This window comes from Esox lucius, chromosome 1 (assembly GCF_011004845.1).
Source record: "Esox lucius isolate fEsoLuc1 chromosome 1, fEsoLuc1.pri, whole genome shotgun sequence".
Lineage (NCBI taxonomy): Eukaryota > Metazoa > Chordata > Actinopteri > Esociformes > Esocidae > Esox > Esox lucius.
The window spans coordinates 40,267,812-40,285,134 of record NC_047569.1 but is presented as its reverse complement, the minus strand read 5'-3'; the positions used below and the strand labels follow the sequence as shown (position 1 = coordinate 40,285,134).

Sequence of the window (17,323 nt, the reverse complement as noted above, 5' to 3'; positions counted from 1 at the left end):
AAATAGGAAAAAGAGGCTACAGTTTGCACGAGCTCACCAAAATTGGACAGTTGAAGACTGGAAGAATGTTGCCTGGTCTGATGAGTCTTGATTTCTGTTGAGACATTCAGATGGTAGAGTCAGAATTTGGCGTAAACAGAATGAGAACATGGATCCATCATGCCTTGTAGCCACTGTGCAAGCTGGTGGTGATGGTGTAATGGTGCGGGGGATGTTTTCTTGGCACACTTTAGGCCCCTTAGTGCCAATTGGGGATCGTTTAAATGCCATGGCCCACCTGAGCATTGTTTCTGACCATGTCCATCCCTTTATGACCACCATGTACCCATCCTCTGATGGCTACTTCCAGCAGGATAATGCATGATGTCACAAAGCTCAAATCATTTCAAATTGGTTTCTTGAACATGACAATGAGTTCACTGTACTGAAATGGCCCCCACAGTCACCAGATCTCAACCCAATAGAGCATCTTTGGGATGTGGTGGAACGGGATCTTCGTGCCCTGGATGTGCATCCCACAAATCTCCATCAACTGCAAGATGCTATCCTATCAATATGGGCCAACATTTCTAAAGAATGCTTTCAGCACCTTGTTGAATCAATGCCACGTAGAAGTAAGGCAGTTCTGAAGGTGAAAGTGGGTCAAACACAGTATTAGTATGGTGTTCGTAATAATTCTTTAGGTGAGTGTAGAAAGACATTATGTTCATATAAAGTAGATTCATGTTTTTTTTTTTACTGTTAAAATACCTTTTACCATCCCTATGCTCTTTGTTTCTAATTGATCATCACTCAACCATTTGGTGAAAATACTGTATTGTAGTTAACATTGTTTCTAATTGATCATCACTCAACCATTTGGTGAAAATACTGTATGTATTTAACATTGTTTCTAATTGATCATCACTCAACCATTTGGTGAAAATACTGTATTGTATTTAACATTGTTTCTAATTGATCATCACTCAACCATTTGGTGAAAATACTGTATGTATTTGCAGCCCATAGTTTTGACCACTGTGTTCCAATTACAGTGAAGAACTCCCACTGTAAGGCCATTGATTTCTATGTGGGAAACGTGTGGTCCCCAGACCTCTCCCCTTTTCCATCATGGTGGAAGGTCTATGACCACCATCACCAATGGGCATGTCATCCTCCTTCAGCCCATGGATAAACCATGTCATAACATCACTGGTAACCTGACATCACTGGTGACCTGCGACATGGACAAGATATCATGGCAAAATGCAGAAGACGGAATTGATGCAAATTAGTGTGGTGTGCAAAACCTTGACACTTCTTTTATATATTTCTGATAGTATTTGTTACATTTGATGAGACAAAAACACATCAAACACATTAATGATTGTCATTGTAGAAGATTGCACACTTGATTATTGGATAGATATTCTGGAAAAGATTTTCAGTCAGTTTTGATGTAAAGTTTACAGTGAGAGTATTGCCTAATAAAAAACTGTGAAATATACTGTAACAAACCACCTATAAAACCTCAAAGAGTCATTTTGAAAGACCTGTCTTATACTTTTATTTAATATTTTTCTTACTTTTCATTGTTTCAAATCTTATATTTATAACAATATTATAGCAAATGGGGTATGACAATGTACAGGGAACTTTTATATGAAGAAGTTAAGATTACAGGAAATAGAATAAACAAAGGCTGACTTTTAACATGTTTTAAATATAATACATAACTGCATAAGGCAAATATGATTTTCTTTATCTGATCTTTAACATTCCTGCTGATTAGAACTGTTTACTACTACCTTTACATTTAAAAAGGATGAGTTAATCCACAATTCATATTTTTCAGAAATTTTGCTTACTAAGAGATGTTTCAGAAGGCCCATAGAGTCATTTTTTCAAACAATCCATTATTCAGGTCTGCTACAGTATGTAATTAGCGTTATTAGCATACTGCTATCGCAAAGCAGCATTACAAGAGGAAAACAACTCCAAAACACTTCAAACTACATTCAGTAATCTGTCGCAGTAGCTTTTAAAACTACCGCAGCTGACTTTTCAGTCACAGTGGTTTTCAATGGTACCACAACAGATTACTGAAAAGTCTGCCACGGTCGCATTTTAAACTGCACACTGATGAAACAGCCATTGGCATTTGGTTGAATTCATACTGGCACTAGCAAACTGTTTCCTATAGCCACCATACACAGCTTCTGTTCTTCAGCAGTGAAGTCATTGAGGTGGATGTGAACTTTAACCTCAACAAGCTATTTGAAAATACATTTCCTTTGTTTGTATCGATGTCAACTTGTGCTAATTAGATTCTACCTGCTCTGCAATTGGGAGAATACCTCTGCCTCTCCCGAGTGGTATTGTGGGAGAATCAATGGAGCAACTTCGCCAACGAGACTTACACTTTTTGTGAGAAACATTTTAATACAAAGGATCATGACCCACGTTCTTAGAAGAGGACTAAAGGTGAATGCAATTCCATCAAGTTACCCAGATCAATCCGTGCAGACAAGACCGATTGTAGGTAATAGTTCTGATTGCTATGTTATAATACACAAAGTACACATTGCCTCTGGATATTCTGGGCAAGGGTTGGGGATTAACGTGTTCACCATTGCCGAGTTGACTGTCCAAGCAAGCAAGTTTATTTATATAGCACAATTCATACATCGAAGCAATTCAATGTGCTTTACAAAGAAACATATATGAAAGTACAATAACATAAAATGAAATATTCCAATGAAAACATCAAAACAAATGAATACATCATAATAATAAAAAATACAATAAGAAAACATATAAAGATAAAAAATGGGATAAAAACATAGGAAGCTATAAGGCTAAACAGTGTGGTTACGTTTAAGTGCTCAGTCATAGGCACGTGAGAAGATATGTTTTTTTAACGTGGATTTTAAAATGGATACGTTTGGGGCACGTCTAAGATCCTCTGATAGTTTTTCCAGTTTTGTGTAGCATAAGTGCTAAACGTATCTTCTCCATGTTTAGTTTGGACTCAAGGTTAATATCAAAGATGAAATTGGTAATTTTCTTTCTAGCTAGCGAATACAAATTTTCGTTTACTGTGTACATACTTACTGTTTCCAAACTAATGCGTGGATTGATACAATAATGAACAAAACTGACCGGTAAAAACTGGAAGCACTGGTTTATTTGAAATAAGTGAAAATTCAAACTTTATTTTGAGGAATACAACATAGTTATGTTCTTTGAGGTAAACAACACCATTTGTCTTTGTTTGGAGTGTTTTAAAGTAGTTTTCCACTTGCAATGCAGCTTTGCGATAGGGGTACATACGATTTCCATTTATTAATTTGTACAATGCTAATTATTGACTGAGACAGAGCTGAATAATGGATTGTTTTAAAAAAGGACTCTATGTGCCTGAAGGACCAACTAGTCCTAAAGAAGTCTATGTTATTCTGTCAATTGAATCGTAACATCACAAACACAGCTGGTGTTACAACAACTTTTAGGAGTCCTTATTCTACTCCCACAGCCACCTCCCATGTCCTCATTACGACCTGTTTCCTCCCCATTTTCAGAGTGAAAAGATTGTCAGGGAATTACAGTTGAGGTGGTAAAAGGTCCCGCCTACCAGAACTCATCTCTCTCTGCTTACTTGAAGTTGTTTACACACTGGTAGTTCTTTCCACCATTGTAGTGTGCTAAATCACTGCCAGAAGTCACATCATGCAAAGATGACACACGAATGTGTACCGATTCAAATATGTTTAAAACGCGAACATTATGCATTTAAATATGCCAAATACCTGGAATTCAATGTCAATAAACATCACAGTTAGCTTTAAAAGTTTTGAACAAAGACAACATTTATGTTGTGAGACTGGAAACTATGGTGTTGACTTTGCATTGTTCTTGCTAAATCTCATCTAAAGACCACTACTGACATCTACTGGCTTCATCTACTGGTCTAATGTCAATTTATCAAGTAGAAAAGTATTTGTTTTAACTGAAATTTAACAGGTTTTCCCATTCAGACAAAGGTGTCTTTGTGGCACCTCTTCTTTTTCAAATCACAAAATGTACTAGACATAACACAGAAACTGAAAAAATGTAAGAATTAAATTGAAAAAATAAAAAGTTAATTTTGAGGTTCTTATTTGATTTCGTTTATTCTAAATCACTGAGACGTCTTTACAAAATTCCCAGATGTCAGGCGGTTCAATCATGGTCCTCAGCGTTTCTTTGAGAGACTCCCCTGTGCGCGTTGATTATATCTTATGTCATTGGGATTAAAGAGGAAAATGATTAGAACCAGGTCAATTAACACAAATCAGAATAATGACTAAAACCAAGTCAATTAACACAAATCAGAATAATGATTAAAACCAGGTCAATTAACACTGGTCAGAATAATGATTAGAAACCATTCAATTAACACCAGTCAGAGTAATGATTAGAATCAGGTCAATTAACACCAGTCAGAATAATGATTAGAGCCAGGTCTATTAACACCAGTCAGAATAATGATTTGAAACCACTCAATTAACACGAGTCAGAGTAATGATTAGAATCAGGTCAATTAACACCAGTCAGAATAATGATTAGAAACCAGTCAATTAACACCAGTCAGAATAATGATTAGAAACCAGTCAATTAACACCAGTCAGAATAATGATTAGAAACCAGTCAATTAACACCAGTCAGAGTAATGATTAGAATCAGGTCAATTAACACCAGTCAGAATAATGATTAGAAACCAGTCAATTAACACCAGTCAGAGTAATGATTAGAATCAGTTCAATTAACACCAGTCAGAATAATGATTAGAAACCACTCAATTAACACCAGTCAGAGTAATGATTAGAACCAGGTTTATTAACACCAGTCAGAGTAATGATTAGAACCAGGTCAATAAACCCCAGTCATACAGACAGTATGACAGCCATGGGTTAACTTAAACCTGTGTGTCAAGGAACAATGGCCTGTCACACTGGCCTTGTCAACACCTCTGGTTGGCTATAAATAACACACACACACGCAGACACACAAACACATGCACTTACCCACACATACAGAGTACAGGAGCTGTTTGGATATTTCTATGAGACCCAGGACTGGAGCTACAGTAGTCATATGTAAACAGAGAGAGACTACAACCAGTCACACAGGGACAGAAGGTGAGTTTTGGTGGTCGTTTGGTTCATGTGTTTCACATGGAAATACTGATGGGCTGATTTCAAATGTTGGCATTTTGTGACATTATTATGATAACATAAATGTGTGTTTATGTCTATAAGCCAGAGATTCATGAACAGTGGGTAATATGAGACAAAAAGGTCAAAGACAACACCTGTGGATAGACAAATATTCTGAAAATAGTTTTGCCTTCGTTAACTTATTGTTTGCTGTGGAGAAGACATAATGAAAGATGTTGATGTTCTCTTCTTTGTGTGTGGGTTCTGAATAAATGTGAACACCTTGAAAAAACATCCAATGTGTTTTCTCTTCCTTATTTTAAGATGGCGTTCTGAACTAATTACATTTGAGTTGACATGGTGAGTGAATATGATGATTAAACATATGATGATTAGACATCAAGTCAACATCATTAATACTCCTGACAATATTTGTGACATAAGCTCTCCCCCTCTGTCTTTGATCTATTTGTGTACCTCTCAATCTCTCTATCTCTCTGTGTTCCACTCTCCCCCCATCCCAAGGTAAAGAGCAGAACGCCCCCCACGGGGCTGCATGATCACTGTGAGAAGTGCTACAATCTGTTCTGCCAGGCCCCGGTGAACACCGCCATCTCCTGCGCGGTTATCAAATGCCGTCTGCGCTGCGGCGCGTCCTTTCACAAGTGCAAGGATGAGCAGCACCGGTTACTGTGCCTTGAGGAGAAGGTCCCCTGCCTGAACGTCGGCTATGGCTGTCCCTTCTCCATGCCTCGCCGCAGGCTAGCCCAACACCTGGAGGCCTGCCCTGCCAGCACCCTAATCTGTTCCCAGCAGTGGATCCGCTTCCCTGCTACAGAGACAGACAGCGGCATCCAAAGGTTTGTTGTGTTATTCTCATGTTGTGATATTCACATGCTGTGTTATTCTCAAGTTGTATTATTCTCACATATTGTGTCATTCTTTCATGTTGTGTTATTTTCATGTTGTGTTATTCTATAATGGTGTGTTATTCTCGTGTTGTGCTATTCTATAATGGTGTTTTATTCTCATGTTGTGTTATTCTCTCATGTTGTGTTATTCTCTCATGTTGTGTTATTCTCATGTTGTGTTATTCTCATGTTGTGTTATTCTATCATGTTGTGTTATTCTGTCATGTTGTGTTATTCTGTCATGTTTTGTTATTCTTTCATGTTTTGTTTTTCTCATGTTGTGTTATTCTATGATGTTGTGTTATTCTCATGTTGTGTTATTCTATCATGTTGTGTTATTCTGTCATGTTGTTTTTCTCATGTTGTGTTATTCTGTCATGTTGTGTTATTCTATCATGTTGTGTTATTCTATCACGTTGTGTTATTCTCATGTTGTGTTATTCTATCATGTTGTGTTATTCTCATGTTGTGTTATTCTCAAGATGTGAATTTGGGGGGTATTTATACCGTTATGGCCACCAAATCTGCCCCCATCAAACTATTTTATATGTCCTTGCAGAACATCAGAATGAGTTTCTAGGTGCACAGCCATTAGCTTAACAGATTTAAACCAAAATATGTTGTTTTTTGAAATGTATTATTTTGTATTTATTTTTTATGGTGTAGCAAAATTAAATTGTTCCTTAGAGCTACCTAATACAGTTTCATATTAAAAGGCCACTGTGTAGAATCCTGCCAATAAAAAAGAACATGACTTGTCTCCTCCTTTTTTTCCTCTACTGGATGAGACCGTATAGTACCAGCTAGTCCAGGGTGGACTATGGTGGAGAGGATAGTACTGCGAGTGTCTAAAGCGAGTGTAAGGAGATTACAAGTCAATGCAAATTGATGGATGGACTGGCAATTTTATTTTAATACATTTAGTAGAAAAATACTATTTGAAACACACTGCTTTTACTGCTACCATTACTACTAATACTTCTAGTAGAATTACTACTACTTCCTATAATACTACACCTACTACTCCTAATCATACTTGTACTACTATTTTTACCACTGCTACTACTTCAGGACAACACGAGCTGACCCCGACTATGAGAAGCAGCTCAACGTGTCCACTGCCCTCAGAGACCAGGACCTTCTCTTCAGATCCCTCAAGATGAAGACTGTCTTCCCTGAGCTGATGGAGAGGGTAAGGGCATTCTGCTGTGATGTGTCCTGGTGTGCTTGAGAAAATCTATAGTTTACTGACATTTTTCCAATCCAATTGGACATCTTTTTTTAAGGTGGAAGAAGAATCTGCTCAGAACACTATATTTGTAGGTGCCACAAGCCCTGCGGGAAAAGATCTCAGATTATCAGACTCCTGCAAATTAATGGAGGATGGATGTGACAGTTATGGAGATGATAGTCAGGTGACCACGGGGAGCCAGATGACACCAGAGGAGAGGAAGAATTTGGCAAAGAACATGGACATGACTTGCAGCATTTATGAGGCCACGTTGAGACGAAACGAGAAGGGAGGCCAGCGAACCTTCAGCAACATGGACACGAAGCCCAAGCCCACAGATAGTAATGAAGAAAGGGCATGCAGCTCATCAAATGGTCATAGAGAGATGGATGAGGATGGATCATCCATGGAGTGCCGAAACAACAGAGCCACTGCAAGTGCTGTGGAAATCAGCGGGTCTGGCCTGGCACCGTGGCAGGACGGTGTCGTGGAGAGACTGCGTAGAGAGGCCACCATCGCGGACTACAACATGTATCTGCTTCACCATGGAGCCATGCTCATAAACTTCGGTCAACTCGATGCTTGCACACCACGAGAGAAGGACTTTGTCTACGGAAACCTGGAGCCGATAGCGGTTCAGACCGTTCGCACGTTCAGCGTTCCCACGAGCTTCCGGCCAAAGCGGTTTCACGTGAAGGGCACCTGCTCACAGATGGTCAGCCGAAGCGTTGACACGGCAGACCTGGGAGTTTCCGTAGAAGATCTTTCAAAGTGCGATGAGGTCAAGGTGACTTTGCTGTGCTTCTTGGAGAGAGAGCTGTTGGGCCACAGCATCTCAGAGGGAGGAGGAGCTGACGGCCTCTACGTGGACATTGGAACGCAGACCTACAACCTGCCATCGGCGCCGTTCAAACCTGAAGCCTCGCTGGCAGACCTCCTCACAGACCAACACAAGGACCTGTATGTCCAGGTCCAAGCTGAGGACATTACCAGGAGACACAACTCTACCAACTCTGCCTTCAGTTTCCTCTGTGGCCACGCCTTCCGCCGCGATGAGTACGCGACACACTTCAGAAATGTGCACTTGGATATCCAGTCCTGTCTCAACGGCTGGTTTGAGCAACGCTGCCCGCTGGCTTACCTGGGCTGCGACTATTGTCAAAGCAGGTTTCATCCCATGGGTCAGAGAGCCACTGTCACCTACCACCAAGATCTCAGCATGTTCACCCTCAAACCAGAGGGCCCCTCATTGATGTCCGACAATGACAAGACCATAATGTCTGAGAGGAAACCTTCCCGTAACCTGGACCATCTGAGCAAGCTTCCCTTTGAGATCCTTCAGTATGTGGCAGGGTACCTGGACAGCTTCAGTCTGTCTCAGTTGTCCCAGGTGTCGCAGCTTTTGAGGGAGGTGTGTGTCACACTCCTGGAGGTGAGGGGAATGGTCTACCTGAAATGGGAGAGGAAGACGTACTCGCATGGAGGGTCGAAGTGGAAATGTCGCAAGAAGGTGAGTGTTGTTCGTCTGAATGGCCCCTTTGTTGTTCGTCTGAATGGCCCCTTTGTTGTTCGTCTGAATGGCCCCTTTGTTGTTCGCCTGATTGGTTTTGTACCAAAAAATACTACATAATACTACATGAGATTTATAAATTATAAAAAAAATACTAACAATCTAATAATAGATCATTTATTTATATACACAAATATGCCCCTATTTATTTAATATTAGCACTTTTCAAAGACCCCTAAGCTCTATAGGAGAATAGGTTAGTAAGTGTAAACAGGAACACCAGAATTAACATGTGTTTAGTGGTTACTGATTATGAGCACAGGGTCAAACGTTCTCTGGTTGTTTCGGTCAACCTCTGTATTGTAGTGCTATCTTCTGAGCCACTAGGGTGTCGTGTTCATCCATCATCCTGGGATAACATAGTCACCAGGTCACCAAATATGGTCACCAAATCCTATGGCATCCAGCCAACATTCTCCACAACTCTCCAGGACAGAACTATGGTTCCAGCAACGAGTGCCAGTTGGAATGCTTCCTAAATCTCTGTTGGGAAGAAAAATGGTTCCAACACTGTCTTGGACTGACTCCAACACGGCCCTCTTACCATACATGGTGCCCTGCTTTAACCAGGTCAGAAACAGAGCACAATATGTGGGGTTACTTGTATTCCTATGGCAGCTGTTGCATTTTAAAGCACCCGACAACTCCCTTTAAGTCTCTGAGAAGATTATGAATTGAATTATCGTTCCCAGTGTTTTGGCACCAGCCAGTTAGACCATGGGACACGAAGCGTGCCAGTGATATCAGTGGCCTGGAATGTGACCAGACCCTCTTTTCCCAGCCAACTATCCAGTCATTCATCTCATCGTTCAAATGGCGGCCTTACCAAATGGTTCCTTTTACTTTTGCTGCAAACGGTTTGGAATGCTTCCTAAATCTCTTCTGGAATGAAAATTTTTTCTATAGGATTGTTCTAGAATGCACTCTAAATGGACACTTCTCAATCTGGTATAGAGTATTTCATCAGGGCCTATAGTGAGATTGCAGAAATAATAGTTTTAAATAAATGGTAAATGTATTTACATAAAACACAGGTATTTATTTTTTTACATGTGAACAGGAACCTGCTTGACCTCAGCAACAAAATAAACACTAACGATGCATTCTCAGTATTGTTCTTTAATGGCCTCCAGCCCAAACAGAAACTAAAGCCTTCTAAAATACAATATCTTGTCACAAAATACATTGTACTACTTCCGGCCAGTAAAATATACTTGAAAATATACTCCAAAGTAATTGAAATCCATATTTAAAATGATTGTAACTGCTGGCCAAGACTAAGGCCTGTGCTGTAACGTCTTCCTCCAATGTCCCTGACAGGTGTGGGAGTTCAGCTCTCTGTTTTCTAAAGTCGATCGATGGTGCTTCGATAACGACGTCACCTCCATGTCTGAGCACCTGAAGGTCTGTCCGTTCTACCAGAGAGAGGAGCGCAGGGAGCCGGTGCAGCTGCCCAGTTCGGAGGGGCCCAGAGGGAGGCCTCGGGTTAAGAGCGTACCAAACCGGGTCAGAGAGTAGATTATGAAATATCTCATCAAAAGGCTAACGGGACTCTCTGCACGTGTCCCCACCGATTTGAATCCTGGGCGTGAACATGTGAACACCAGGCTATTGGAGAGCAGCTGACTGGTTTTACAACATAACAACAATCACACAGAATTGTGCCCTTGAGCAAGGTTTTGTATGACAGCTTGACCCTGTAGTTCTCTCACTTTTGTGTGTGTGTGTGTGTTGTGTGACTGGGGAACTGAGCTGAAGATACAGTTCTGTTGTTTATTGTCTTAATGGTCAATAAAATTGTATTGTAGGCTTACTACATCCATTCTGGAAAATACAGTGGGATTCTCAATTCTCAAATGCCAGGATACATCCTCAAAAGAACATGTGGTAACTGATCAATATTTAGAGTCTTGACCAACATATTTTCCCTTTAACCCAGCGTGTTTTTCTTTCTCATCATTATCACATTTTGGAACATGGGTTCTACTACATAACATGTTGGAACGTGGGTTATACTGCATCACATTTTGGAACATGGGTTCTACTACATTACATGTTCTAACGTGGGTCATACTGTATCACATCCTGGAATGTGTGAACTCATGCATTTCATCCATGTGATCTACAGAACATCCCTAATAAACACAAACACTGCCATCCTCTGGTGTAAAAAAGAAGTGCATGAACTCTCAGAAATGTGGTCACATAAAACCAGCCACGGCCAATGTCACAGCTCATAGCCAGAACAGGATTTAAATGCCATTTCAAGTCATAAAACAAAGCCTGTCTTTGATTGATTGATATTGCATGTCTAATTGGGACCAAGAGAAGCTCCCAGAAGTTCAGACCCCCCCACAGCACTTCAGACAGGCAAAGGGAAACGCTCAAGCTTTTTAAAATACTTCAAACATGAATTCAGGTCTGAGTGATGACAGACACGAGGTCTCCCAACACTGATTCCAAAACCTCAGTGGATCACATGGCGACACAAGGGATTACAATGCCCTGCTGTTTCCATTACTTCGTCTTCACACAAGGGCCTGTCGTAGACAACAACAATAGCAACAACAGCAGCGACAACAACCGCAGCAACAACAACAAAAGCAACAACCAAATTGGCAACAACAACAACAACAACAGCAACAACAGCTCGACATACATATCATGTGTTATAACACAGGTCACATGCAGCATGTGCGTGGTCAAACATTCAGCCTTCACACGGCATAAGCACATTGCGAAAACCGCTGCCACATAGAAAGCTTCATAAGATACGTCTCTAACTGATTTATTGTGTCAGGTACTCGACGGTGAAATCAACACAGTGACTCATTAACAGTTCCCCCAGTAATGAAGCGTAAATGTTTATTCTTAAGTCATTCAGAGCAGTGGTTAACACATCCACACGTGACCCATTAACAGTTCCCCCAGTGATGAAGCGTAAATGTTTATTCATAAGTCATCCAGAGCAGTGGTTAACACATCCACACGTGACCCATTAACAGTTCCCCCAGTGATGAAGCGTAAATGTTTATTCATAAGTCATCCAGAGCAGTGGTTAACACATCCACACGTGACCCATTAACAGTTCCCCCAGTGATGAAGCGTAAATGTTTATTCATAAGTCATCCAGAGCAGTGGTTAACACATCCACACGTGACCCATTAACAGTTCCCCCAGTGATGAAGCGTAAATGTTTATTCATAAGTCATCCAGAGCAGTGGTTAACACATCCACACGTGACCCGTTTCTGCGGCTGACTACTGTGTGTCTGACTCCGCCGGGTCGCTCAGCTTGCCAATCACCTCCGTCAGCATCCGGTTGCACAGGGCGGCGTACGGGTTCAGGACCACCACCTGCTTTCGGGCGAACTCGCTGCCCAGGGCGGCGGCCCTCTGGAAGTCGTCCCTGGCCCGGTCGTCCTGCTGCACCAGCCTCAGCAGCAGGCCTCTCTGAACCAGGGCCTGACATGCCGTGCGACCCACCCCACCGCTCTGGGAGATGGCCCGGTCCAGGTCCTCCAGGGCTCCTGGGGAGATAAAACATGGGGTGGGTGGGTACATTCAGGTTCCTGAAGTTTAACACAAAATCAATGCCCATGATGAAGGTGATGTGAATGTAATATCGACACCCATGATGAAGGTAATGTGAATGTAATATCGACACCCATGATGAAGGTAATGTGAATGTAATATCGACACACATGATGAAGGTGATGTGAATGTAATATCCACGCCCATGATGAAGGTGATGTGAATGTAATGTGAATGTAATATCGACACCCATGATGAAGGTAATGTGAATGTAATATCGACACACATGATGAAGGTGATGTGAATGTAATATCCACGCCCATGATGAAAGTGATGTGAATGTAATGTGAATGTAAATCGACACCCATGATGAAGGTAATGTAAATGTAATATCCACGCCCATGATGAAGGTAATGTGAATGTAATATCCATGCCCATGTTGAAGGTGATGTGAATGTAATGTGAATGTAATATCGACACCCATGATGAAGGTAATGTAAATGTAATATCCACGCCCATGATGAAGGTAATGTGAATGTAATATCCACGCCCATGTTGAAGGTGATGTGAATGTAATGTGAATGTAATATCGACACCCATGATGAAGGTAATGTGAATGTAATATCCACGCCCATGATGAAGGTAATGTGAATGTAATATCCACGCCCATGATGAAGGTAATGTAAATGTAATATCCACGCACATGATGAAGGTAATGTGAATGTAATATCCACGCACATGATGAAGGTGATGTGAATGTAATGTGAATGTATCTGATCCATACCGGGAATAATTAATTCAGAGATTAAACTATAGTAGATAAAACAAGGGTTAAAAAATGACACACAAAAATCCCAAATCCCAGTTTGAATCCCAAATCCCTGTTTGAACTTTTTGGAATTACGTTGGGAAAATGGCATTACAGAAATTCCATGAATCCTTCAACGCTTCATGATTTCATGCAGTTAATGGTGCCTGAGTATTTACTATGGGCCAACAGTGACAGGTACATGCAGCAAACAGACAATTTCTTCTTCGTGGTTGGAAGGCTAGAACATCGGGCCCACATGGTTACAGTGCAAATCAACAAACATCCCAAACATGTACCATGAATGAAACTACTATCTGCGATGTCTTGATGTAGAGACACAGTTATGTATTTGACAAGAAAGCAAATATAATTAAATTTTCCTCTTTTTTATGTGAGGAAATTCTTAAGAGATTACAAACATTTCAATTAATTACCTCTTCTAAGTCCAACAATGAAAATAATGGAAAGGAAACAAAGGCCAAATATAGCGGGTAGAAACTCACCACCTGCTTTCAAAATGTTCACCTTTTGGTGCCTTAAAATAAAAACACATAAAAACACGCAATATCCAAGTGAAGAGAATCACTTCAAAAACTCCCCAAACGAATGACAATTAAAACAGTAAAATACTCCAGGATATTGTGGGTTACTGTGTGTAAATAATGCCGAAAAAAGGCGATAAAAGGAGAACATTTTGAAATGGCGCGATGAATCATCCACCAGTCGAATTCCGACTGGGGAAGTCCTGCGGCTTGTCGCCCCACCTTCGATGTCTCCCTGGAGGCGCCGGGCCTGGGCCCGGTTGTTGTAGGCCGACGCCCTCTGAGGCAGCATCTCGACGGCCTGGCTGAAGCGCCGCACGGCTACGTTAAGGTCCCCGGCCTCGGCGGCCTTCACACCCTGGATCTCCAGCTCTTTGACCTGACACAGCAGCCGCGCCTCGAAACCGCTGTCTGGGGGGAGTCAGATAGACGCGTCAAAACAACCTTCAGCGTTGTTCAGAACGGGACGTGACAGGTGCTGAGGTGTGATATGAAAGACAAAAGGGATGGAATGGAGTAATGTCAGCCGCAGAGGTGTCACCGAAGAGACTGAACACAGAAGAATCTGTTTATTCCGTGACATCAATGGGAAACGTAAGGTGGCAGAGTCAGAATAAATACCATATGTTGCGAAAAGATAAACATGAAACAGCCTGTCGCCTCAAAATACATGACAAGACTCAAAATCCACCGGAATTATGGGTCTGCCTCTCTCTATTTACCGTCATCAGTCAGTTCCTCCTCTTGGTTTAATCCAGCGTTGTCTCCAAATGGTGTTGTGGGGTTGAAGATAGCCTGGAGGACTGCTCTATCCTGGGCAGAAGACATTTCTTTAGATGAGTTAAAGGCTTAAGAAGGCAGAGTTGTGGAACCGGGATCCCTAAGTGACAGTACAGAGGTGTGTTTCAAATTCTCTGATTTCTCCTCCGCCAATCAGAACAGGGGGCGGAAGCAGGCGGACTTTGAGATTATTGGGCTGAGAGCACATCTGTATTTGGTTAAGTCAGAAATGCACTCTGCTGTGATTTTCTGGCAAATAGTTGGTAGGCAGTTTTACTAAGGACTCTTTTGGAAACCCTTTTTTGTGTACTGTACATGTTCCATCCAATGCTCATGAGCATGGTTCCTTATACTGTAGAACCAAAACAGTGGGTTCTATAAAGGGTTGAAATTAATTCTGCTATGGTTACAAGCCCAATAACCTCTTTTATGGTAACTGTTATGTACAAAAAGAGCGGCACCGACAAAGAGTGAGGCAGAAAGACAAGACACAGAGACAGACAGACAGTGTCATGGAGAGAGAGACAGAGAGCCAGAGACACAGAGACAGACAGACAGTGTCAGGGAGAGAGAGAGACAGAGACACAGAAACAGACAGACAGTGTCAGGGAGAGAGAGACAGAGAGAGAGACAGAGAGCCAGAGACACAGAGACAGACAGACAGTGTCAGGGAGAGAGAGACAGAGAGACAGACAGACAGTGTCAGGGAGAGACAGACAGAGAGAGAGACAGAGAGCAATAAAGATCCCCATACTGTAGCTGCTTGACCAGCACGTCCTCTGTTCCATGACCACTGTGTTAAACACTGATGAAGACTAATGCACGGAGGCCATATGTTAATCTCCTCTGCCCTTCAGGGGCCCAGTCTGATTTACATCTGCATGATAAGTAGTTCTGCATTTCCAAAGCTTTGTCTGCTGAGGAGCACTGCCCAGACACACACTATGGTGTTTTAAGTACGCCCGGTTGTCATGTGGGTCAGTGGAGAGGAACCATGCATCAACTGTCTTTTGTTGTTATATTGCCCAAATATAGACCCCTCCCCACAAAATAAATAAATATCCACAAATAAAATGGGAATTTAAAAAGAAAATCGCAATGACAGTATTTCTAAATGACATTAACGGAGATGACTGTTGTCAACGAACATTAAGGGTTTCTAAAAACCATTCACCGTGACACCCACTAAATCTGCCACAGAAAGACTTTACAAAACACATGTCCACTTTAACTGGGGTGGAGGGTTAGTAATGTAGCCCAAAGGGTTAGGGTTAGTAATGTAGCCCAAAGGGTTAGGGTTAGTAATGTAGCCCAAAGGGTTAGGGTTAGTAATGTAGCCCAAAGGGCTAGGGTTAGTAATGTAGCCCAAAGGGTTAGGGTTAGTAATGTAGCCCAAAGGGCTAGGGTTAGTAATGTAGCCCAAAGGGTTAGGGTTAATAATGTAGCCCAAAGGGTTAGGGTTAGTAATGTAGCCCAAAGGGTTAGTAATGTAGCCCAAAGGGTTAGGGTTAGTAATGTAGCCCAAAGGGTTAGGGTTAGTAATGTAGCCCAAAGGGTTAGGGTTAGTAATGTAGCCCAAAGGGTTAGGGTTAGTAATGTAGCCCAAAGGGTTAGGGTTAGTAAAGTAGCCCAAAGAGTTAGGGTTAGTAATGTAGCCCAAAGGCATGTGTTTGGGCCCAGGGTCATCGATCTGATTCAAATTGGGGCCAGTATAAAAAGGCATGCACTTTCTATGGGAAGTCGTTCTGGATACAGCTGTCTTATTAATTAATTCAATGGTAATTCAATGGTAGCAAACCAACAAAAGAGTGGGAGCCAAACCTTGCAGTATAATGCCACATCAGGAGAAAACATTTTTTTTTTTTGCAAGTGACTTTGATTTTTATACAGTACATAAAGATAGACAGACTCCATTTCTGAAAACAAATCCAATCTTGCACTTCCAGTATCTTATCACTTTTTTTTAATCACTTTTGCATCATTTCTGGGGTTTCATATGAAATGCTGCCACCTACTGGATGGAACACTAACACCCAGAAGTGCTTGCACTATAACATTAACATCCAAAAGTACCTGTACTACAATGCCAACACCCAGAAGTGCCTGTAATACAACACCAACACCCAGAGTCTGATCTGCACCCGATATGAGCACCATTCTAATCTGCTAAGTCTTTTAGGACCAAAGACAGTTGGTTGGAATAAAATCATCCACCGCAGGATAATCAGCTCACTGATCTCCAGACCATCCCAGCAGCACTATGTGTGTTCCACCTGGGGGCCTCCGTGTGAGCAGAAAATAATTCTGCGAGGATTATCAGCAGGCACTTACTGCAAATGCCACCGTGTCATCAGGAAGTGGACCACTCTGCCTGATGATGTCAACATGGAGCGGACCACTCTGCCTGATGATGTCAACATGGAGCGGACCACTCTGCCTGATGATGTCAACATGGAGCGGACCACTCTGCCTGATGATGTCAACATGGAGCGGACCACTCTGCCTGATGATGTCAACATGGAGCGGACCACTCTGCCTGATGATGTCATCAGGAAGCGAACCCGTCTGTCTGATGATGTCATCAGGAAGCCGACCCCTCTGCCTAATGATGTCAACAGGAAGCGGACCCCTCTGTCTGATAATGACAACAGGAAGCGGACCCCTCTGCCTGATGATGTCAACATGAAGCGGACCCCTCTGCCTGATGATGTCAACAGGAAGAAGACCACTCTGCCTGATGATGTCAACAGGAAGCAGACCCCTCTGTC

The 17,323-nt window shown here is 41.9% G+C and overlaps 2 protein-coding genes across 3 annotated transcripts; one reads left to right on the top strand and one right to left on the bottom strand.

The window, feature by feature from the left end:
- Positions 1-5,046: 5,046 nt before the first annotated feature.
- LOC105010203 (F-box only protein 40) lies at positions 5,047-10,705 on the top strand. The gene is made up of 6 exons (XM_010869559.3): positions 5,047-5,159; positions 5,502-5,537; positions 5,703-6,037; positions 7,160-7,280; positions 7,375-8,829; positions 10,210-10,705. The coding sequence occupies exons 2-6, from the start codon at positions 5,535-5,537 to the stop codon at positions 10,405-10,407; spliced, it is 2,112 nt and encodes a 703-aa protein (XP_010867861.2). The 5' UTR covers positions 5,047-5,159; positions 5,502-5,534; the 3' UTR covers positions 10,408-10,705.
- Positions 10,706-11,268: 563 nt separating this feature from the next.
- On the bottom strand, positions 11,269-14,668 carry ttc36 (tetratricopeptide repeat domain 36). Of its 2 annotated transcripts, XM_029120041.2 has the most exons (4): positions 14,498-14,668; positions 13,998-14,186; positions 12,134-12,418; positions 11,269-12,050 (listed from the first exon to the last, which is right to left on the bottom strand). In XM_029120041.2, the coding sequence occupies exons 1-3, from the start codon at positions 14,601-14,603 to the stop codon at positions 12,150-12,152; spliced, it is 564 nt and encodes a 187-aa protein (XP_028975874.1). In that variant the 5' UTR covers positions 14,604-14,668; the 3' UTR covers positions 11,269-12,050; positions 12,134-12,149. The 2 variants fall into 2 exon arrangements, with proteins under 2 accessions (XP_028975874.1, XP_028975860.1); XM_029120027.2 differs by having other exon boundaries at positions 11,722-12,418.
- Between the last annotated feature and the right edge of the window lie 2,655 nt (positions 14,669-17,323).